The 22,496-nt window shown below is 30.0% G+C and overlaps 5 protein-coding genes across 20 annotated transcripts; 3 read left to right on the forward strand and 2 right to left on the reverse strand.

The window, feature by feature from the left end:
• Positions 1-281: 281 nt before the first annotated feature.
• LOC117233982 (dedicator of cytokinesis protein 1) lies at positions 282-10,716 on the forward strand. Of its 7 annotated transcripts, none has more exons than XM_033494733.1 (21): positions 282-500; positions 970-1,211; positions 1,288-2,033; positions 2,156-2,309; positions 2,384-2,554; positions 2,616-2,996; positions 3,074-3,289; positions 3,364-3,686; positions 3,792-4,140; positions 5,120-5,218; positions 5,485-5,675; positions 5,771-6,121; positions 6,205-6,481; positions 6,549-6,796; positions 6,889-7,300; positions 7,374-7,597; positions 7,673-8,279; positions 8,345-8,454; positions 8,758-8,883; positions 9,780-10,038; positions 10,146-10,716. In XM_033494733.1, exons 1-21 carry the CDS (start codon positions 458-460, stop codon positions 10,602-10,604), a joined length of 5,988 nt encoding a protein of 1,995 aa, XP_033350624.1. In that variant the 5' UTR covers positions 282-457; the 3' UTR covers positions 10,605-10,716. The 7 variants fall into 7 exon arrangements, with proteins under 7 accessions (XP_033350624.1, XP_033350627.1, XP_033350629.1 ...); XM_033494738.1 differs by having other exon boundaries at positions 424-500; positions 2,153-2,309; XM_033494734.1 differs by having other exon boundaries at positions 458-500; positions 2,153-2,309; positions 8,776-8,883.
• An 898-nt stretch (positions 10,717-11,614) lies between these two features.
• LOC117233983 lies at positions 11,615-14,659 on the reverse strand. Of its 7 annotated transcripts, none has more exons than XM_033494747.1 (7): positions 14,489-14,647; positions 14,147-14,305; positions 13,450-13,822; positions 12,926-13,381; positions 12,622-12,705; positions 12,486-12,563; positions 11,615-12,403 (listed from the first exon to the last, which is right to left on the reverse strand). In XM_033494747.1, exons 3-7 carry the CDS (start codon positions 13,801-13,803, stop codon positions 12,311-12,313), a joined length of 1,065 nt encoding a protein of 354 aa, XP_033350638.1. In that variant the 5' UTR covers positions 13,804-13,822; positions 14,147-14,305; positions 14,489-14,647; the 3' UTR covers positions 11,615-12,310. The 7 variants fall into 7 exon arrangements, with proteins under 7 accessions (XP_033350638.1, XP_033350635.1, XP_033350639.1 ...); XM_033494744.1 differs by having other exon boundaries at positions 14,142-14,305; XM_033494748.1 differs by having other exon boundaries at positions 14,131-14,305.
• Positions 14,660-14,890: 231 nt separating this feature from the next.
• On the forward strand, positions 14,891-15,832 carry LOC117233985. Of its 2 annotated transcripts, none has more exons than XM_033494753.1 (3): positions 14,891-15,279; positions 15,359-15,513; positions 15,592-15,832. In XM_033494753.1, exons 1-3 carry the CDS (start codon positions 14,968-14,970, stop codon positions 15,689-15,691), a joined length of 567 nt encoding a protein of 188 aa, XP_033350644.1. In that variant the 5' UTR covers positions 14,891-14,967; the 3' UTR covers positions 15,692-15,832. The 2 variants fall into 2 exon arrangements, with proteins under 2 accessions (XP_033350644.1, XP_033350645.1); XM_033494754.1 differs by having other exon boundaries at positions 15,359-15,458; positions 15,592-15,697.
• On the reverse strand, positions 15,821-17,197 carry LOC117233984. 3 transcript variants are annotated; one of them, XM_033494750.1, is made up of 3 exons: positions 17,066-17,197; positions 16,588-16,949; positions 15,821-16,494 (listed from the first exon to the last, which is right to left on the reverse strand). In XM_033494750.1, the coding sequence occupies exons 1-3, from the start codon at positions 17,157-17,159 to the stop codon at positions 15,925-15,927; spliced, it is 1,026 nt and encodes a 341-aa protein (XP_033350641.1). In that variant the 5' UTR covers positions 17,160-17,197; the 3' UTR covers positions 15,821-15,924. The 3 variants fall into 3 exon arrangements, with proteins under 3 accessions (XP_033350641.1, XP_033350643.1, XP_033350642.1); XM_033494752.1 differs by having other exon boundaries at positions 17,052-17,154; XM_033494751.1 differs by having other exon boundaries at positions 17,007-17,151.
• Positions 17,198-17,863: 666 nt separating this feature from the next.
• LOC117233986 (coiled-coil domain-containing protein 142) lies at positions 17,864-22,376 on the forward strand. Its single transcript, XM_033494755.1, has 13 exons — positions 17,864-18,106; positions 18,765-18,982; positions 19,045-19,177; positions 19,406-19,554; positions 19,633-19,820; positions 20,223-20,414; positions 20,498-20,637; positions 20,821-21,105; positions 21,217-21,333; positions 21,411-21,564; positions 21,621-21,738; positions 21,855-22,042; positions 22,127-22,376. Exons 1-13 carry the CDS (start codon positions 17,936-17,938, stop codon positions 22,261-22,263), a joined length of 2,190 nt encoding a protein of 729 aa, XP_033350646.1. The 5' UTR covers positions 17,864-17,935; the 3' UTR covers positions 22,264-22,376.
• Positions 22,377-22,496: the final 120 nt, after the last annotated feature.

The following is a 22,496-nucleotide window of genomic DNA, read 5'->3' on the forward strand; positions in this document are numbered from 1 at the left end:
TAGCACGTGTTTTTAAATTAATCTCCAATAATATATAATCTATTGGTAACATAATTATACATCGTTTTTATTCAAATTTATGGCATATCTTTAATTACATATGGGGTTTTAATTTGTAAATATAAAAATCAATGCTTACAAATATCATATGAATAAATTTATTGAAAATTACTACAAATGTGGTAGAGTCAGTTTAAGAAACTCTATTTTTCGCGGTTTCTGATGTGAAAAAATATACAGTACATTTGAATATCTATAAGGTAGAACATATTTCGTGGTGTACTTGTGGTCTTCGTGTTCTCATCATCGTGATAACATCCAAGCACTGGTCATCTTGTTTTGCATTATAGTTGTGTTAGATGTCAAGATAAAAAAGTCGTATTTTGTTCGCACAACAAATGTGCGTATCGAAATGTAATTAGTGTACATACCTTGTTATAATAAGCTTTTAATTAAAATGACAATGGCATGGAAGCAAGTTAAAGAACATTTAGGAGTTGGTAAGAAATAAATCGCTAATTTAGCCTTTGTAAGATCTAACATCCTGGGAGGTGCCCCGATCAGATAAAATTTTAGTTTCTGTTTGCGCGCGAAATATTAATTTATAATAATTTCGCTGGTTATTTTGATTATAAGTATCTAAATGTTAAATGTGAATATATTACTTAGATTCTTTGAAAATAGTTAATTAAATGGCGGATATTACCGAAACTATAATTGTTCATGACATTATCATTTATATAATAACTACATGGTATGTATATATATATATATGGATATATATGTACATATATATATATGGAAAGTACATGTCAATTGAATATGTAATATCTTTATTTAATATCTTTCTGTTTCTTGTATCTGTAATGAAAATTACATTAATGTTATATTTTGATTAATTGAAATATTAAAACATTATATTTAGAATAACACTTGCTAGTGCTCTTAACTGTTTATTATTAATTGTAGCCATACATAACTTTGTACATGGGACTCCTTATGCAATGCAATTGACTGTTGGAGAAATGGTACAGATATTAGAAGAATATGGAGATTGGTATTATGGACGTAGTAAATTTAAAGGGACATGTGGAATTTTCCCAAAATCTTATATACACATTTTACAACAATCAGTGAATATGGATTGTTTAATACATGAAATCACTAATGTTTTACGAGAATGGGGACACCATTGGAAGCATCTATATGTAGTTAGTATATACAGAATAATAAAATATTTAATTAGTAAAATTATGTTTAATATAACATAATTTTTGTCATGTATAGATTCATTCTATGCACTTCAGAACAATGCAACAACAGATTTTGGAGTTAATAGGATATAGAAGCAAAATTCTAAGTGGCACATTGACAGTAGATGAATTAAAGGATGTGAAAAGATTAGCAACAGCTAGAATTGATACTGGTAATCAATTATTGGGCATGGATATGGTTGTACGTGATGATCAAGGAAATGTTCTTAGTCCTGAAGAAACAAGTACAATTCAGTTATATTATCATCATGAAACAGCTGCAGAAAGAATAAGAAAGGCAGCTAATGATACAAAACATAAACCTTCAAAACCACAAGCACCAGTATACTCACATATCTTTTTTATTAGTGTAAGAAACTTCGTATGTAAAATGGCAGAAGATGTAGAATTGTTATTAACTTTGTACGATGGGAGAGAAATGAAAACTATTACTGAAAATTATGTTGTGTCATGGAGCAAGGAAGGACTTGCCAGAGACATAGATCAATTACACAATCTTCGAGTTTTATTTACAGACCTTGGTTCTCGAGATTTAACTAGAGATAAAGTTTACTTAGTTTGTTATGTAATTAGAGTAGGAGGTATGGAAGCTAAAGATGCTGATCATCGACGTTCAAGTGTAGCACAAACTAATCAAAAAGTCAAAAATACTGAAAATATGAGAAGACCATTTGGTGTAGCAGCAATGGATATTACTTTATACATTACTGGTAAACTTGAGGGTGATTCAGATCATCATCATTTTATTCCGTTTGTACAGTAAGTATGAAATTTTGTTAAGATTTATATTCTGAATATAAATAAACTGTTTCATAAGAAACCTCTTATGAATACAGTTAAAATAGATCGTTTTGTTGGGTTTCTTTTCATTGCTCCAGATGTTGTGAGAAAGAAAGTTTGGATGGTACATTACGTAGAATTCTTTCCCAAAAAGAAATAAATATTCAAAAAAGTAGTAATGGCAATAGTGGCAGCTCTGCTGGTGGTCAAGGTTTATGGGCTAGCTTAAAGTTGCTTAGGGGAGATCCAAAACAAGTAACTAGAAAATTACTTGATAAATAATGAGATTTAAAAATATATTTTAATATTTATGAAGAATTTAATATTAGGTACGTGATGAAAATCCACATCTAGTACTTGGTAATGTTGCTATTGCAAGAAAAATGGGATTTCCAGAAGTTATTTTACCAGGTGATGTGAGGAATGATTTGTATCTCACATTGATTAGTGGTGAATTTAATAAAGGATCAAAGTCTACAGATAAAAATGTTGAAGTTACAGTTAGTATTATTTAAAAATGAATGATATTTTCAAGTATATTATTAACTTATTTTTTGGTAGGTTAAAGTATGCAATGAGTTTGGTGTACCAATACCAGGAGTTATGACATTAGGTGGTGGAGCTTCACCTATTGATGAATATCATAGTGTTATTTATTATCATGAAGATAAACCTAGATGGTGTGAAACATTTAAAATTGCTATTCCGATTGAAGAATTTAAACAAGCACATTTAAAATTTACATTTAAACATCGAAGTTCAAATGAAGCAAAAGATAAATCTGAAAAACCTTTTGCCTTAAGTTATGTGAAATTGATGCAGCGTAATGGAACAACATTGCAAGATATACAGCATGAGCTACTAGTTTATAAATTAGACCAAAAGAAATATGAAGAAATCGATATTTCATATTTGAAATTGCCATCTACAAGGGGTGAATTGGTAAAACTAATATTGCAAAAAATTTAACTGTTTTTACACATAAATATATTACAAAGTTTATGTATTCTTAATTATAGGTTGAATTAAGTTTAGAAAAAAAACCAACATTAGGAACGCTTACTTTAAGTAGTAAAGACAGTTTTCTGATAGCGACTAATATTTGTTCAACAAAATTAACGCAAAATGTAGATTTATTAGGTTTATTGAATTGGGCATCACACAATACAAATTTAAGAGAATCTCTGATTGCTTTAATGAAAGTTGATGGTGAAGAAGTAGTGAAGTTCCTACAGGTTAGTTAATTTTCTATATTATGTAATATATGAATACAAAGTATAAATATTACTATACAAAAATTTGTTTTTAGGATGTTTTAGATGCTTTGTTTAACATATTAATGAGTAATTCAGATAGTGACGTTTATGATGATATGGTGTTTGAATGTTTATTATATATTATTGGGCTTGTGTCTGATAGAAAATACCAACATTTTCAACCAGTAATGGATTTGTATATTTCTGAGAGTTTCTCTGCAACGCTCGCATACAAAAAATTGATTAGTGTATTACGTAAACGTATAGATAATGCAACTAATAATGATGGACAAGAACGTGATATATTACTCAAGACAATGAAAAGTCTTCAATACTGCATGAGATTTGTTGTAGAATCCCGTCTTTTATTTACTGCGTATGCTTTACTTTTCTTACATTATATCGATTATATTCATACATTATCATATACTAGAAATTTACTACAAATGTGTTATCATATATATTATTTATTTTACAACAGGTTAAATCAAGATGAAGAGGAATTCTCTCAAACTTTAACAGAATTATTGAGATCTATAGTTGAACTCATGAGGCACGAAACAGATAGTACTTTATTAGTTCAAGGAGCATGCTTGAAATATTTACCAACTACTATACCCCATTTGCTACGAGTATATAGTGGCAAGCAGCTGAGCACAATTTTGACTGACTTATTAGTTACTTTACCAGTAGGAAGATTAACTAAACAGAAAATGATGACAGTGAATGATATTGTTCATAGCCCCCTTTTTTTAAGTGCAGAATGCAGAGCAATTCTGTTACCTAGAATTACTATTTTGGTTCGTGATTTATTGGAAGCTAAAGAAGAGGTAAGATATGTCATGTCATTAATCATTACGATTTATTAACTTTAATGTGAAAAGAGCGAATTATTATTTATTGAAGTACATATAAAATAATTTAAAAGTGCTGTTACACCTAAATGTATCATGGTGATTTCTTAAATGTAAAATTTATTTTGAGTAACGTCATCTTTGTTAAAGCTTCGTTCATATTAATATTATTGTGATCAAGCTTAAAAAGCAAATATATGTTGCACATTTGATATAGCTAAAATGTGAGCGGAGCTTTCGATTTGCATTTAAAACATTCTTACACACAATTTATGAATAGTGTCATTATTTGTGCTTTCCGTGCAGCCTGACATCCTCCCGCCACGCATCTTTCTGTGAATTTCATCAATCTTGTATTATTCTTTAAGCCAGGATGTCTTTATTTTTGTAATATATTTAATTATATTAGACATATAATATTGTAAAATAATATTCTATTAGATAGTAAATTTGAAATTGAAATAACAGAAAGAAATATAATGAAATCAAAGACATCCTCTACAAAATTTTACTACAGCATGAGAATTAAATTAAATTTCCTGTTATAGCATGTAATCATAAAATAGTATTTCCAGCTACTCTAAAGGCATTCATAAAGTGTAAGTTATTCCTTTTGTGTCTATCTTCTCATCTTATTCATGTTCAGATTGGATATTATAAGAACATATATTCTCAAAGTAAGAAATTGAATAACTCTTTGAAAAGCATTAAACAAAGTATCTTTATAGGAATTCTAGTATTTGTTGTAGTTTCTCAGCTCTTTCATAACTGTTCTATTGCTTGGGGCACTGCATTCTTCTTGCATGCAGTCTTATAATGCAATTTTCCTTAGGTGATGGACAATGTTAAGGATGTAACTATATTTTTTTATGCATAAATTGGCATTATATTCTCACTAACATAGGGCTATTTCATTTTTGTGTTTGGTTTGGTTTTGGTTATTGGCCTATAAAAGGGGCTGTCAAGTACGCCTGGAAATAGCGTGGCGAAGGTAGCCAGGCTGCTCGGAGAAAAACGACACCGACTCAACCAGCATCGTGGCTACTCTGAAGAGGTAATTGTTGAAATATACATCGTGAACTCGAGCGCGTTACTTGCAAGTAAATTTTGGATTACTGGCACGATGGTTAATGATGTCATGAAAGATACAGTGATCTACTTATGATAAGTATTTTATGTTAGATTTTCAGGAATGGTGTTTATTGTTGTGTTGTTTAATTTTTTTCTTTTTTTTTGTTGTACCTAATTGTTTTTACAAGAATATTTATAAATAATCTATAATAGTGACGAGGAACATGTTTTTATTTTATGTTTATGTAGGTAGAATTGTGTGTTAAGATTTTATCTGACATCCTGGAATTAACATTTAGGAAAGATATAGGAAGCACTATACAGGATGTGAAAGAAATTATGCTTACTGCTCTACGGACCATTATACAGACAGTTATATCAATGGATAGAGAAAATCCATTAGTAGGAAATTTAGTTTCAGTTATGTTAGCAATATTCAGGTAAAAATAGTAAAATTTTTATTTAAAAACGTAAAAATATAAATTTTTTTTAAAAGAACAGGATCTGAGTGTTTAATACTAAATATATATTTCAGACAAATGACACAACATCATTACGAAATTTATATAAATCACTTTGGAACTAAATTTGATTTGCTTGATTTCCTCATGGAAATATTATTAGTATTTAAAGATTTAGTATCGAAAAGTGTATTTCCAGGAGATTGGTGCGAAATGATTATGCTTCAAAATAGTATAATTTTAAAGTCATTGCGTTATTTCTCGGGCACTATTAGAGATTATTTTTTTACTGATTTTGAACAGCAAGCTTGGTCCAATTTTTTTCATTGTGCAATTGCGTTTTTGACTCAGCCAGCCTTACAGTTGGAAACATTCACGCCATCAAAACGCAATCGTATTGTTTTGCGCTATAATGATATGCGAAGGTATGAATATAGATTGGGATATTAAATTAGTTTATTTTTCAAATGTGTAACAAGTATTAAAATATCTTCTTTTACTTCTGTAGAGAAACAGCATTTGAAATACGATCAATGTGGTTTAATTTAGGACAGCATAAAATATTGTTTGTTCCGGGTTTAGTTGGAGCAATATTAGAAATGGCATTAATTCCAGAAACTGAATTAAGAAAAGCTACTATTCCTATATTTTTTGATATGATGCAATGTGAATTTTATAGTTCACGTATTGTTGAAGGATATGGTGATACTAAACGTGATCCGGCTCACATAAAAGCTAATTTCACAGAATATGAAAATGAAATGATTGCAAAATTAGATATATTGGTATGTTATAATGTACATATTTTTAATTTATTCATTCATTTATCATTTTTTATGTACATTCCAATAGGTTGAAGGAGGCAGGGGAGATGAACAATTTCGTTTGCTTTGGATTCAAGTAATGGGTAATCTTTGTGAAAAGCACTCAACTATGCGAGAACAAGGATTACGCTTTGTTGATACAGTAGCTAAACTTATGGAACGCCTATTACAATATCGTGATATCATACATGCCGAGTCTCAGGAACATAGAATGTTGTGTATTGTAAACTTACTAGAATTTTACTCTGAAATAAATAGAAAAGAAATGTATATTAGGTATATATGCAGTTAACAGTTTTTTTAATTAAAACTCATTACATTGTTTCTAAAAAATTAAACAAATGCTAAATGAAATGTTTATTTTACAGATATGTAAATAAGCTTTGTGAGCTACATTTGGAGTGTGACAATTACACTGAAGCAGCATATTCTTTGAAACTTCATAGCCAATTACTAGCTTGGAGTGATCAACCGTTACCGCCACTTTTAAGATCGCATAGATATTTAGCGTGTCAAACGCATCGTGAATTAAAAGAGGCATTATATAATGATATGATCGAATACTTTGATAAAGGTAAAATGTGGGAATGTGCACTTGCAGTATGTAAAGAATTAGTTACACAATACGAAGAAGAGACATTTGATTATTTACAACTTTCTGTATTATTGACGCGCATGGCAAAGTTTTACGACTCAATAGTAAAACAACTAAGGCCTGAGCCTGAATATTTTAGAGTTGCGTATTATGGACGTGGTCACCCGGCATTTTTACAAAATAAGGTATGTCATGAAATATTTGTGTACCTTTTAATTAATTATTTGAGTATTATTAGTTATCGATAATTAATCATAGGTATTTATTTATCGTGGAAAAGAGTATGAGCGTCTCAGTGATTTTTGTTCACGAACATTAAATCAGTTACCAAATGCAGAACAAATGAACAAATTGTCTCCTCCTACTTCGGAAATGCTAGAATCCAATCATCAATACGTCCAAATTAATAGGGTAGATCCATTAATGGATGAAAAGAGGCATCGTCTTAGTGGGAAACCTATAACAGCAGAAGCAGTTTTGAGGTAAAATATGATTAAATAATATACAGTAAGCTTATAACATGAAATTTAAGGTCTGTTTTCTTTCTCACATTTAAGATATCATCGAGTGAACGACGTTCAACGTTTTCGATTTTCAAGACCGGCACCAAAGAAAGATTTAACCTCTACTACTGCAAATTCTGGTGATAAAGAAACGAATACTGTTACCAATAACGAGTTTGCTTCACTATGGTTAGAAAGAACAGTACTCGTTACGAGTCATCCTTTGCCAGGCATTCTTAGATGCTTTCCTGTTACATCTAGTGAAACCTATTTAGTTAGTCCTCTTCGCAATGCAATTGAAACAATGGAAGCTACAAATACTACATTAAGAGATTTAATCTTAGCACACAGAGCTGATAATAATATTCCGCTAAATCCGCTTAGTATGAAACTAAATGGTATATTAGATCCAGCGGTAATGGGTGGTATAGATAATTATGAGAAAGCGTTCCTTAATTCTGAATATCGCAGTGCTCATCCAGAAGAAAGTTCCGATCTTTTGAAACTAGAGGGGTTAATCGCTGAACAAATTCCATTACTGAGTGTTGGTGTCCAATTACATAAAGCACGTGCTCCGCCTGAATTGACTCCGTTTCATCAACGTTTGGAGCAATGTTTTACATCAATGCGGAATCAAGTAGAGGCGAAATATGGGAAAAGGGTAAATTTAGATATCATTTTATAAAAAGGAATTTTTTGAAAAAATTAATTATACATGAATTGCAGACATGCGATCTACAAATTGAAAGCTTAACTCAACCTGTTATGATGAGAAGACATCAAAGTTCGAGAGGCGAGAATAATCGATTATCTGAATCACATATTATGAATTCAGAGTAAGTAATGTATACACTTATTTGCGTAATTTGCTGCAAATATTGTTATTATTTGTAACTAACAATTTCACTGATTCATTACTATGATATTAAACGGTGTTAACTTTGATATGTGATTATGATCACATTTTTTTTTAAATACTATTTACATTAGTGAAGATTAATATGCATGTAAAACTGAAAATACCCTGAAATTTGTAACACATATTTCATATAAGAATAGGCAAAAAGATATCCTATGTAAGTTACCCCATATTTTTTTATTGTAATGTTACGTGGTTACTTTGTAATTATCTCGTTCAGCTGTGGAACTCACTCCAGGGTATCCTCTCTTACAAGATCCCAAGTTGCAACATTCAAGTCGCTCGCCTCATTCAATTTTAACAACAGTACACCTTCATCTGGTACTCAAAACGTCAGTTTGTCAAGGTAAAGATATTAGAATGGTGATGTGTAAATATAATTATAGCATTAATTAATTTCTGAAAGTCTTTTCATCTCTCATTTTTATTATTGTCTCATTTATTATTATTTTATATCAACTATTTGTAGACCTAGCATCAATATGATTTATCAGCGCTATCATATATTAAATATTCATACTAATTGTTTGTTGATAGCACGATTATCATTAAATAAATGAATGATGTACCAATTATTTAGTTTGAAAGGAGAAATATAGTTAAACATTAATTAAGAAATACTTATATAATTTTATCTAATCTTCAATATTATGAATGAATATTAGAATAACACATACATATGTAATTTCAGGAATTTAGCTGTTGGGCCTGATAAACACAGTATCCTATTATCCTTCCTTCGCGCATAGCAGTTTCTGTATATGTACATGTGTATATATATGTACAAATTTTTATTTATATCCTACTTATTTTTTTATATATTTATATATATTTTGCCTATTGCCTAATATATGTTAATCAGCTTATTATTCTACAATTATTTTAATTACTTTAGTATTATTTAGTTAAATTAATTATAATTTTATAAAAACGCTTTTAGAAATTAAGTATAAAACATTTAAGAAATACCACATATGTACATATATATTTAAAAAATTATATTTGTACATATTACTTCTTCTTTCTCTTTTACTATTTATTATTTATTTGCATGATATTTTTTTGTACTTTTTGTTGTATTACCATGTATGTCCTTGAGTAAAACAACTTCTATAACACAACCGATTATCATGCTAAATAGGTAAATAATGTGTTATTACAGTAGAATTATATTAATACATATCTTTGAGATATATATATATTCATAAAATTAAATTTGTAATAAAAATTTCTATTGTGCAGGAATTGTTCAATACGTTCACACATATTATCAACTGCATCTCTACAAAAGGCATTAGGAAGTCCAAGTCCAGGGACAAATAAAAAGAAAGATTCAAAACGAAGAAGTTCACGCAAGAGTGATTCAGTTGCATCAACAAAAGGTGATCAGCCGACGAGTCAGTGGTATACTACAGCAGATGTACCACAAATTACGTCGTCCCCTGTCACTCCATTAATGTCCAGTTTTCCTACTACTCCAATATTCGAACTTCGTCAAGAGGTAATATTTCAGTATAATGGTAGTTGGTAACATTATATCATAATAATAATGATGTCAATGATGATTATGATGATAATAATAGTAATAGTAATATAATTCTTGTTTAGCTAACACCTAAACGTCCTTTGAGGTCGGAAGTAGAAAGGGAAAGAAGAATAAGTAATCGTTTATCTGGGCAATCTCAACATTATTTAAGGAACATAAACAATGGAATGGATTCAAGTAGTTTAGGGAAAGGAAATAGAGATAGTATTGGTACTACAGACAGTACAGCGTCTGAAGATGACCCGCCACCACCCTTACCTATGAAAACACGCGAGGCTGATTATTGTAATCTTCCAGAAGAATTGCCTGTTCAGCATTGTGGAACAGGTAGTCTAAATAACTTTAATCGATCTTTAGGACAATGGTCAAAAAACAAACTTCCAACCCCTACAGACGATCTTGACATTCAAACAAAGCCACCCACTCCACCTCCGAAGCCAAAAAGGCCGCCTTATAGCTTAAACAAACTTATTCTTTCTTCAGATATAGATAATTTTAGTCAAGATCCATCCGTAACTTGATTCAAATTATTTGATGATTATGTGTCTTGCCAGTATACTGAAAATTACATATAATGTTTATACATATAGGCTCTAGTTACAGTAGGAAATTAAAAAGTTACCATTTACATTTTATTATGTACCTTTTCTTTTTGTAAAGTAAAAAACTATCTATCACTGTTAAAGATAACAGAATAGTAGTAGTTCAACATATTTTCAGTAACATGACAAAAGTATTGAGAATTAGATTTAATTTTATACTTTTACCTTTATTCCATCCAATCGAGAAATTTTTGAATAAATTGAATATATTGCTATTAAATATGATAAAGGTATAACAATTTAAAAAAAAAATTTACAATTTATAATTTTATACTTATAAATGGAAAAACATCTTTATATATGCATATATATTATAAATTCTTCACTTTATATTTTATAAATACATTTATAGAAGTATAAGTTTGGAATATATCTGTATTCACAAATGTTAATTAACATATTGAGCATATTTACTAATGCCATTGATATCAAAGTCTTTCATTTATAGAAGACTTTATACTCATTACAAGATATATATATATATATAAAAGTTATGCATAATATGTTTATTAAGAAGCAGATATTAGAATTTTTACTGCGTATTTTTATAAATTTTTATAATACGTGTTTATTGGATTTTCGCTGTAATAACATTTTTGAACAAATTATACTATTACTGTTGCTAATCTTTTTTAACATAGATAAAATTTAGAAAGCTGTTTTAAAATCTAAAATAATTTTTTAATATCTGTTTTCTTTGAAAACTCGATTTTATATATATACCATAGTATTATTAATACCTAACTATTACCTAAACATTACCAATTTATTGTGATGTACTAATATAAATTAAAAGCTTGTTCTTACGGATCAGTTGACAAGATGATGTTTAAAATGTTAAATTATTTAAAACAATGAAGACTTAATTTTATATAATCCTGAAATAAAAAAATAAGTCACTTTGTATGCAGTACACAATCAGTATACTATAGAGTTTATAGCATGTTTATTTACTCCATTTTTATATATCATGACAGAATATTTTATAATGAAACATTTTTATGTATTTTTACACAATTATACAAATTTGTTATAAAGCACTACATCATTCGACAGGATTATTGTGTTTTTGTTTTTGACATGCAAACGTATAACAAATTTGTAAGAAAAAGCAAACGTTTCTTCGATTATAAAATATTATACAATTTTTTAAATTGCGATTATTATGTGAGTCTCATACCAAAGAGATTAGTGCTTTATTTATTTTGTTAATAGGTTGTATGTGTCATTTAAGAAATGTTATATCACGCATTATTCACATAAAACAAAAACAAATAAATTCGTTTTTTTCAAATTAATAGTAAACAAGAAATTACTACGATTATATATTTATACAATTATACATTTGGCTATAATTGACTTTTTAATAATCATGTAAGAGAAAGTTAATTTATTATAATTCGTATTTATCGTGCCATTTACTCTCCTTAGTGTTCACATTGATTAACTTAAATTTAATTTAGGGACCAATGTAATAACGTATATTGTCAAAATTAAAATTTATTTACTGTTAGATATAATAAAATCCTTTATTTATCATTTATTGACAATTCTGGTTTTTATTAAAGTTAAAAGAATTTAAGAAATTATTTTATAATAACATTACAATTTCTCCATATGTTTCCTTATGATAGTCGGCAGTTATCTTTAGATACTGCAGGAATTTGATCTCCCTTGACATTAGAAGTTTCCATTGTCTTTTGTCTTGTGCTTGAAGGCTTTCATGAAAACAGGAAAATTTTAACAATTTTAATGATTCAATTAGATATTACGATACAATTGTTTCAAAAAACTGCTCACCGATGATGCCTGACTTCTTTGCAAATTTTCATTTGATATTCTAGACCCATTTTCCATCCATGACCATTCCTTTGTGTTCTAAAAATAGAAATCATTATTTAACTTTTATTCATTCTCTTTTTGTTTTAAATCGTACCAGTGTCTCCTGAGAGGTTTTGACATGATCTAATTTTGGATACAACATGTGGTCAATATCAGAAAGTGGTGGAGCAGTGGGATGCTACAAAAGAATTTTTTATTACTTTTTTATTTAGACATAAATAAATGATACAAAGAGTACTCTTTCATTTGTCATCATTACTTCTCTGTTGTAGATATACATTAATAGGAATATTTGTTTCCTTTTTTAAATTTATCAAAATAAAAATGTTATGTTAATAAAGTGAAGAAACAAGTTTAATACATATATTAACTAGAATAAATTATGGATTTATACATACTTCCATTTTTTCAGTGTCTGTAGGCTGAACTGGACAACAATTAATGTTGTGATTATATTTGTAATATTTTTCACATTTAAGATCCCAAGCAGGACAGGCTTGCATAGGATGCCTCTGATTACATTTGCGACAGTTTTTTTTATTTTGTCTTCTTACCCATTCTGTATTCTTATTTGAATTACTAGTCTCTTTATCAGAATGTGTAACATTCTTAGCAGATACATTATCAATCTTAATATTATTGTCATCTATCTGTTTTCTATTTTGGTTTGTATCCTGTTTCCTCTTTTGCATGGCAGATTTATGTTCATTAAAAATTGATATAAATCCTGATAAATTAAGATTTTTTATATTAAACAGCTTTTGTCTCATTTGTTTATTATCAAATTCAATAATTAATTTGTCCCTAATTATGCTGTCTGTCATATTTCCAAAATTACAAGTTTTTGCTTTATTCTAGAAATTAACAGATACATAGAAAAAGTGCATTAAAAAATATATATAGTTTTTCAAAATTAACTTACTTTCAAATAAACAATATAATTTTCAATAGAGACATTGGAGTTTTTGCGTGACTTAAAAAAGTTATATCTTTCTATAACTTCATTTTTAGTGGAAAGAAAGTATTTATCAAGTTTTGCTAATAATATATTCATGTCATCTCCCTCTTTCAAAGGATTTGAAACAATTTTTTCTATAACATCTTGACCAATCTTTCCTATGTAAGTCCTTAAAAGATAAGCTTGATAATCCCGTTCTTTGTTTATAGAATTACTTGCTTTCATAAATATCATGAAATCTTTTCTCCATTTTTGCCAATTTTGAACCATATCTCCATTATCAGATAAAGGTTCTGGAGGTCGTGCATATATATCCATGTTGATAGTAATTTATTATCTACAATATCAGCACAAAACTGAAAAAATTTCATTTTAAGTATGACATTACTATATAAATAGTGTTAACGTTAGAACTAACACACCAGTAAAAATGACTGATTTTACAATTTTATTTTAAAATTTCTACTTCTTGGTACTTTATTTGCAATGATGTAATGACTTTTACAACGACAATTAAAGGAATAATATAATGAATTTTATTGTATTTTTTTATTTACTTAAAATCAAAATAATTTTGTATCATGGCTATTTATACCAATACCAGTCATTGTGATTGGTACTTGTGAAAGTGTAAAAGGGTCCTACAATTTGTTTACCGAACCCGAATTTTCCAGCTTTCCCGTTTTGCACAACTTCCCACACGTTTTTAGCATTTTTACTGTGTATCATTCAATATGATGGTGTCAATTATCAGGAAAATTCCGGATCGATCATGATTTGTTATTTTATTTGACATATTATATTGTAAAATTATGAATACCTTCTCAGAAAAGATTTGAAAATATTATTAATTTATTTAACATTTATTTTATATATGTAATGTTTGTTATATTGTATATATTTTTATAATTATGTAACATATAATTTATTATTATACAATAAGAAATTAGTTTTTTCTACATATATTATATTTTATAATGATCAAAGACATATAATTACGTACCTGATTATCAAAAATGTGTTGCGCAGTGTCACATGAACACAATCTCTCACTTTTATAGCTTATTACAATATGACTTCGTCGTATCAATGATTCCTTTTCTGAAGGGTATTTCCCTACCTATTTAAGTGTGCCTTCTTTATGATTTGAAAAAAAAATGATTGATCATGTGTGTCAACATTATAAAAAGCTTTAAGTTGACTTATTAATTTTAATGTTGGTAACAAATTTAAATCAAATTATTATAAACTTTAAATAGCTTTAAAATATAATGAGAATAGAATAATATATTATTAAATATAGTTTTCTTAGTGATTATCATTTTTCTGTGAATATCAATTAATGTCAAAGATGATTATTTATTAGGTCAAGCTTATGTTTCATCTTATTTAATTTATGTTTTAGGTTAAGTTAGCAGTAGAAGAATCTCAAAAAGTATTTGGATTTGTAGTCACAATTTTGAATAGAAAAGTTAATATAAGATGGATGAGGTACATGATTTGGAAGATTGGAGAATTTCCTTATCCTCACGAAACAATGTGATATATAATGGTACTCCGTATGTTCCTATGCTAGTGGAGAATATTCTTATACATATTTCTTTCGAAGATTACGAGACAAATGGGATTAAAACAATACAAACAGTAGGAAAACTTATTCCAAAAACTGAAACGTTTGCTACACTTTTATCTGTGACACCTGGAAATAATTCTGCATTTTCTGTTAGCCTCAAAATTTTAAAAGTTGGAGATATATACATTAAAGATTCAAATGATATATATTGTCCAATATGGGTAAGATTTTTACTTTTAAGAATTATTTATCTCTTGCTTGTTTTTGTAATGTAATTATAACACGAATAATTTTTTTCAGAAAAAATGCAGTATATTTAAAATATATGGAACTTTAAAGAAGGAGGGATTAGAAAATGTTTTAGAGGCTTCTCATTTGGTTCCAGTACAAGATGTTGTGGGTACATGGAATCTAATGGCGTCATTAAGCATAATTGCACGTTCAGAATATCGCCAGTAAGAATACTTGTCTATAAGAAATGAGAATAAATAATTACTAATGCTTATCTCATTACTAATGTTACTAATGTTTAGCTACTACCGTACCAAAGGACAAAGTAATATGTTACAGTTACAATGGGATAAAATGAAAAAGGAAAACAAACGAGTTACAAAGAAAGACATAAACATTTGATAAAATATATTATTTCAAAATCAGTTGTGAACATACATAAATATATACTTGCGATAAAAAGTATATTATATTTTCTTATGTATTAAAGTATGTATAAAATTGTTAATAAATTGTTATGAACAGATACTTTGATTAATGTGCTTTTAGTGTTTAATATTTAGTTAATATTTTTGATGCATAATAAGTATAAGAAAGCATTCTTCAATTCAATTATATGAAAGAGTATTACCATTTTAATGTTTATGTGTATAAAATTTCTTATTACATTTTGAAGGAACATGCCCTATATGTTTGCAAATAGAGCAAACATTATCTTTTGCTGGACAAAGTGATCTAGATGCAGCATGGCTTAAACCACAAAAGTGACATTGTGCAATTTGAACAAGATGGCATTTCCACTTAAAATGATTTAATTTCTGGCATTTTGTGCAAATTTCATTAAAAGCTGGGCACTTCTTACGCATATGATCACCTCCACAATAATTGCAATTGTAAATGAAAATCGTTGGACATCGTCTTGGGAAATGATTCCATTTGTTACATTTTACACATTGTTTTCCCAATGCTGGACATTTTTCAGAAGAATGATTACCACCACAACATAAACAACTGATGATATCAGTGTACAATTTCCAAATAAATGCGATTTCCTTTAATGTTAACTTGTTGAAATCAGAAGAAAATATAAATATTGGAATTAATTGTTTAGCAGCATTTGTAAATTGATGTTCATTAATTTCTGTTAAAATTTTCTTTTTTATTAATTCTTCTTCATTTTTAATATTTTTTTCTTTGATTATCAACTAGAAAAGAGAATTATAAAGTGCTTAAAAATTTACTATACATATGTATGCAACTTAGAACAATTTTTGTTATAAATTTTTAAATGTCTTTACCTGTAGGTCATCTATATATTTATAAACATTTTCTAAAGGTATCTTCTTTCTTCCTGAAAATATGTAATATTCATCAAATTTTTCTATTAATATATCTACATTTTCTTTGTCATTTGGAAAATTGAATACAAATGTATTATGAATATCTTGTCCAACTGGACCCATTAAATTTAATAATAAGTTTCCCCATTGTTGCTTGTCAGAATTGTTTTTATTCTGCGCTCTTTTAAATGCAAGAAAATTATTTTTCCAAGTGTTCCAATTTTTGAAGAATTCCTCTTCCGTCATAAATGGCGCAGGTAGCTTAACGTAAGGTACCTTTGTAGTTCTTTCCGCCGAAACATTTTTATTATGTGAATTGCCTAAAAGTAAATGTATTATATAAAGAAACTACGTATTTATACATAGAAAATAGTTACCCATTATTACAATGACTGTATTTAAAATTCTTTACAACTTTTAACCTCTACAATCATACCGTCACTGGCTTGATCTCTTCGATGATTATACCAATTCCGTTGGTGCGATTTTTTAATTGGCAAATAAGCGAGGAATCCCCTACAGCAATTCATTTCGTTAAAATCTGTCGTATATGAATAAATATAATTTATAGATACTGTATGAAAATAATTAAATGTACACACTTCCTGGCAAACTATTATAACTGATATGTTACCATTAAAAATAAGTTATCTGTAAGAATAGATTAGATATTTCCAGGCTGCGATGCAGTATTAATCTTATAGAAGTAAAAAAATTATGTTCGTTTTTCAAACAAAACTGAGTGCATTTGAGCTTAAATTTAAACATGTGGTAATTCCCACATGATTTGATCATGAAGAATGAGCTAGCATAGTTGATGCATTGGTTTTTGGACACAGACTGTCAGTCGTTAGGCGTTCCCCTGGCAACTCTACTCAGATTACATACGACTACTTTGCCATGCGATAAGATTTCCTAGTTCAACTTCTATCCTTTAACATTTCAACATTCTTTGTCTAAGTATTTTTGATTGTTTTTCTATCTGAAATATCTGTGAATAATCTCATAGTTCGCAAGACAGTTTTGTGATTCGGTGGAATTGAAAGATTACTAGGACAATTCAATCAGCTTCTTAAGGAATTATTTACAATGAATTTTTAATCATTATCGTCTAAAAGACGTTCGATTTGGAATTATTACATTTGGCTACGATTTAAAAAATAATGTGTTTGCATTCCAAAGGAGTCAAAACGACTGTAGTACATAGTACATGTATGATGAGCGATAAAAACGATACAGTTTTCCGAATGATCGATTGAAAGAGGTGTTGATACATATAAATTTTCGCTAGTGGAAGCTTAGCCACATGGATACCAATTACAGAGCAAATATCGGCAAGTGGCTACCACCTCCAGGCGACGTTCTCGAGAAATGGTTTCTCAACTCGTCGATGGTTACAGAGAGCATAGATAATCTTATTGAATCCATAGCCTTAATCATCCAGGACATCACAGATTCACAGATCTGTGAATTCGAGGTGCGAAACATGAGTCCTTATGTTTTTCCATGGTAAAGTACTGGTCGTAGTTTAATTTCTCATTATGAACCGTACGATTAATGCAATTAGCCTGCAATATGCCCTTTGGTGTCGTGAATGAAAGATATTTCTACGGAAGCTGCTCGAATTAAATAAAGTGTTCTCTGCTTTTTTTGTTCTGTATCCAAAAAGAAAGAATTGAAATTTTATTTTCTATTTTCATATCGTTCAGAAAATTTCTATTATTTTATAGCATCAATATTTTTAGTATAGATGAAGTTTCATAAAGATGGTTTCATAAGATCTTTGAAATTTTTCGTAAATAAAGAATAATTTAGGTAAAAAGGTACTTCTATTCCTTCACGAATAGACTGCAAATGTTCATGCATTTATGGAAAATTTAAAGGTTCAAAAATGCACAGAACGCATATAATATGTAAAAATATATATAACATCCAATTTATGTTATAACATCTAGTAGATGAACCGAATTTTAGATTCGATTTGGATTCTCTATTTAGGTTTTATTTCTTTAGTCAATCAAAATTAATTTATAAAATTGTGTAAATATCCGCAGTATATTCACAAATAATTATGATGATTGTCAAATTATCTTTGTATTGAATTGAATGAATTTTTATTTGTATTTTATATACAGGTATATAAGAGAGTTGCAAACGATCTAGAAGAGATAACGAAAGGGTACAAATCGATCAGTACGACGAGTCTTAGTACACATCTGATTTACAAGTATAAGATGCGTCATTTCTTGACGATATTAAAACGAAAATTGAACGTACTCGTAAGGTTCACTTCTAATTTGATAAACGAAATCGTCGATTGTAAGAGTGACGAGTTGCTTAGGATTATTTTTAGGTGAATACCATAGGGTCGTACGTTGAATTTTCATTCGACTAATAAAAACCTATTGGTTCTAGGTTGGTGAACATTTATAACGATGTATTAGACATGGATATCGAGGTTTCTGGTCCTTCAACAAGCGTATTCTGTAATGATTGTCCTTATATACTGGAACCAATGAAGAAGATATCCGTTACTCGAATATTGCAGGTGAAAGTTTTTCTCAAAATTGTACTACATCACTACGAAAATTTTGTTCGTTCAATTTTTCTTTCTGAAACCTATAGTGTTTCAAATTTCCAACGAACGAAATCGTGAATTTCTTGGCACAAATTCGACAAAACGAATAGACTGATTTTAGAAGCTAAGTCGATAGATTGTTCGATTGATTTTCTAGATCAAAGTTCGAACAATAAATGATCTACGACTTGATTCCAGATGCTGGCCAAAAATAGAGCGGAAGAATCTTGCCACGAACTCATTGACTGCCTTTTAGCAAATTACAAGCCCCGCGAGAAAACCGATCCTTCTACGACAATATCTGGCGACGCCGACGTTTCCGAAAATTCGAGTATCGAGATTTATCGGTCAGGGCAGCCAGTATTAAATTAGTATAAAAGACTATTCTATTTTTGTCGCGTATTTCACGAAAAATTGTTTCGCAGAGCGCTTACGAGACATTTAACGCCGCCGATCGAAAGTTCCGCGTCGAGAACGGAGTTGGAGGTATCAAATATTGAGAGCATTCAGACATTAGTCAATACTCAAAATGAACAGGTACTGAGGCTGTTAAACGTCGTGCAAGATGTTTCACCGAAATTATTTGGCACTGATGCGTTAAAAACTAGCAAAGGTAAACAAGAAAATCTTTTTCATTGTTTAACTCTTGCCTGGCGCAGGTGTGGCCATTTTTATCATGTGTATCGAATGAATTAGAACTTTATTTTACAGCAACAAAGCGTAGGTTTAAATAAAAAGAATTTTTACCTTTACGTGATAATGAAATTCACTTAAAAAATAAAATTGCTTATACAGTTTAATAGAATAGTAACAGAGAAATATAATCTAGATAGTAATTAATGACGAATATTTCGCCGAATTCTCCCTGACTGTATGTGTCAGAATTAATCGGACCTAGTTTCCTGTGCTTGCGGACTAAATTTCATTCTTAATTATCAATCCGTCTAACATTGAAACCACCAACATTGAAATTACCAACCCGTGAAACATTATAAAATATTCACGGTCGTGAAAGGCGAGACAAGATTGAGAAGCAGTGCGATAAAGAAGGTGAAGAATTATTATCAAGAAGTTGCGTGGGGCGCTCTATCAGGTATTCTGGATCACGTGGTTCTCTGGTGGTCTTCGGAGGCTCTGGCTACTCGTCATAATCATGGAGCACAGCAGCTTAAAGACTGGCTTAGTCAATTCATCCAGAAGAATCATGGTATAAAAGAAATATCAATATGAAACACACACTTAAAAGTTTCACGTAATACAAACAATTACGTATATTTATTAAAATTTTAGTACCACAGACGGTGAGACCAGCGTTACAGAATCTTTGTGATGCACTTGGTTACCACGCCACGATTACAGAATGGGATCAGTTCTTTAGACTGGCTTATACATCAGCTTTTAAATGTCAGTCGAAAGCTTCCTTCACGGAGGTAAGTTCTCTTTTTATTAAAAAAATACTCAAGTAAAGAATAAAATAATATTAATAAATTGCGATTATACATAGCGATATATAGGTTTAGCGATCGGGTACTCTACAAATTAAAATGCTACATACCATGCCTTTCTAATCCCAACACATAGAATGATTCAAAAGGGTTTGTGTGAATTTCCAGGTGTCTGACACGGGCCAAATGTTCGTAGAATTGTTCCAACTGCTCGTTAGGTTGAGCAACGAATGCGAGGCAGGCGGTGAATGGGTGATAGGAGCACCATTGATAGAGCTACCACTATCGGAACAGATCGTCATCCTCCATCGATTAGATCATTCGGTACATACAGCGAGACTATGGATTGTGCAGGAGGCGAAAATCATAGCTCATACGTGGGAACTGGACGTGTTCTTTCTTTTGGTAAAAGGTGACATAGTGAACTGTCTCGAAGAACTTTCATATTTAAAGGTAAAGCTTAGGCTCATTAAACAACTAGTTATCTTTTAATATTCTTCTTTAACGTATAATTTTCTTCATCAAAAGTTTTTACACTGTGTTAAATTATTTTCTATGTTTCAGCTGGCTGATCATACAAGTACATTGTCAACGGATTCTGTCAGTGTTCAGGTATATGTTTGCGCGAAAATGAGAGCGAAAATCGTGTCTGAAGTAAATGTCAACATAGATTTACTCCAGGTAAGCGATGATTTGTAAGTGTTCGGCAGCTCTGCTGAGGTTTCTGTTTTTATATACTTCCTGTTGTTTTTCCACAGAAGTGTACCGGAAAGTGTGTAGAAATTCTGGCAAAAATCTGCCGCGTGGTCAGCCTAGCGAATCTACACATGTGTTTTCCACGGTCAAGTTACTGGAGGAAAGGGAGCGACGTCGCTCCAGTGACTGCTAGTCTTTACGTGGAGTCGTATTTCGGTAAGCAAATCGCTCTTACACGTACGCTTGATTCTCTAAAGCTGTCTATTCCGCAGAGAAAGTATTGCTTCCGGTGTTAGAAGTTATTGAAGACCCCGAGACGTCGAATATGATTCTGAAAATTATGTGCGAGGCATGGCTGGATTACATCTATCTGCATCGTATTAAATTCAGGTAAATCGTCAGCTGATCCTGATCTTTATTTCCGGTAAAAAAAGTGACAAGAAGAAGCGAAATAGAAACACGATACGATATAAATTAGATTTTACATTTTTAAAAATATCTTTTAGCGAATATGGTGCGTTGCAATTGCTTACGGACTTCGCGTACGTATCGAAATGGGTGACAAATTGCCCGATTATTTCTCAGAATGTACGAGATCATCTTTTGAAAAACGAAGTGCTGCGACGATGTGAAGGAGTGGGTCGATTGCTCCTTCGACATCCTGGCGAGGCTATTTCTATGCGTAAAAGACTCAGTACGAAATAGAATTATCATAAAATTAGGGCGACTTGAATTCGAAATGGTAAGAAAAGATCTTTTACTCTATCTAATGTTTCAGCCAGAAGAACAAACGAGCATGGATCGCCCGAATCCCCGGGATTGGAACGCATGCCAGCGGAAATGTACGTCCCCAACCAGGAACAATGGCTGGAGCTTCGTGCTTCGAAAAGATACAACTTTTGTTGCACCGAATGACCAAAACATTTTAACGAATTTATTATATGAAAATAATCATAAGATTTTAATATTTAGATCCAGCTTACTCGTTTCCAAACCAACTATACTATAATAATATAATAACTAATCAACTAAATCAACTTGCTATAATCTTTATTAAATCGACTTAAAGATAGATGTCTCATCAGCTTATTCTAGTCGTTTTAGTAGGTTTTTGTGTTTGTCTTCGTTATTTTTTCGCGCTTGCTCTT

The sequence above is a fragment of the Bombus vosnesenskii genome, unplaced genomic scaffold (assembly GCF_011952255.1).
Source record: "Bombus vosnesenskii isolate JDL3184/JDL3185 unplaced genomic scaffold, Bvos_JDL3184-5_v1.1 scf7180000013301, whole genome shotgun sequence".
NCBI lineage: Eukaryota > Metazoa > Arthropoda > Insecta > Hymenoptera > Apidae > Bombus > Bombus vosnesenskii.

What these genes read in the sequence shown, in the direction of transcription:
- LOC117233986 (XM_033494755.1), top strand. Translation starts at nt 17,936, where the DNA reads ATGGATACCAATTACAGAGCAAATATCGGCAAGTGGCTACCACCTCCA. An exon ending in CACAGATCTGTGAATTCGAG is followed by an intron (nt 18,107 to 18,764) that starts GTGCGAAACATG and finishes TTTTATATACAG; the next exon opens with GTATATAAGAGAGTTGCAAA. An exon ending in CCGTTACTCGAATATTGCAG is followed by an intron (nt 19,178 to 19,405) that starts GTGAAAGTTTTT and finishes ACTTGATTCCAG; the next exon opens with ATGCTGGCCAAAAATAGAGC.
- LOC117233982 (XM_033494738.1), top strand. Translation starts at nt 458, where the DNA reads ATGACAATGGCATGGAAGCAAGTTAAAGAACATTTAGGAGTTG. An exon ending in TAAAGAACATTTAGGAGTTG is followed by an intron (nt 501 to 969) that starts GTAAGAAATAAA and finishes TATTAATTGTAG; the next exon opens with CCATACATAACTTTGTACAT. An exon ending in AGAAAAGAAATGTATATTAG is followed by an intron (nt 6,797 to 6,888) that starts GTATATATGCAG and finishes TTTATTTTACAG; the next exon opens with ATATGTAAATAAGCTTTGTG.
- LOC117233983 (XM_033494747.1), bottom strand. Translation starts at nt 13,803, where the DNA reads ATGGATATATATGCACGACCTCCAGAACCTTTATCTGATAATGGAGAT. An exon ending in AAACCTCTCAGGAGACACTG is followed by an intron (nt 12,564 to 12,621) that starts GTACGATTTAAA and finishes TTCTATTTTTAG; the next exon opens with AACACAAAGGAATGGTCATG. An exon ending in AAAGAAGTCAGGCATCATCG is followed by an intron (nt 12,404 to 12,485) that starts GTGAGCAGTTTT and finishes TTTTCATGAAAG; the next exon opens with CCTTCAAGCACAAGACAAAA.
- LOC117233984 (XM_033494750.1), bottom strand. Translation starts at nt 17,159, where the DNA reads ATGAATTGCTGTAGGGGATTCCTCGCTTATTTGCCAATTAAAAAATCG. An exon ending in AAGAGATCAAGCCAGTGACG is followed by an intron (nt 16,950 to 17,065) that starts GTATGATTGTAG and finishes ATTTACTTTTAG; the next exon opens with GCAATTCACATAATAAAAAT. An exon ending in AATATATAGATGACCTACAG is followed by an intron (nt 16,495 to 16,587) that starts GTAAAGACATTT and finishes TCTCTTTTCTAG; the next exon opens with TTGATAATCAAAGAAAAAAA.
- LOC117233985 (XM_033494753.1), top strand. Translation starts at nt 14,968, where the DNA reads ATGGATGAGGTACATGATTTGGAAGATTGGAGAATTTCCTTATCCTCA. An exon ending in ATATATATTGTCCAATATGG is followed by an intron (nt 15,280 to 15,358) that starts GTAAGATTTTTA and finishes AATTTTTTTCAG; the next exon opens with AAAAAATGCAGTATATTTAA. An exon ending in GCACGTTCAGAATATCGCCA is followed by an intron (nt 15,514 to 15,591) that starts GTAAGAATACTT and finishes ACTAATGTTTAG; the next exon opens with CTACTACCGTACCAAAGGAC.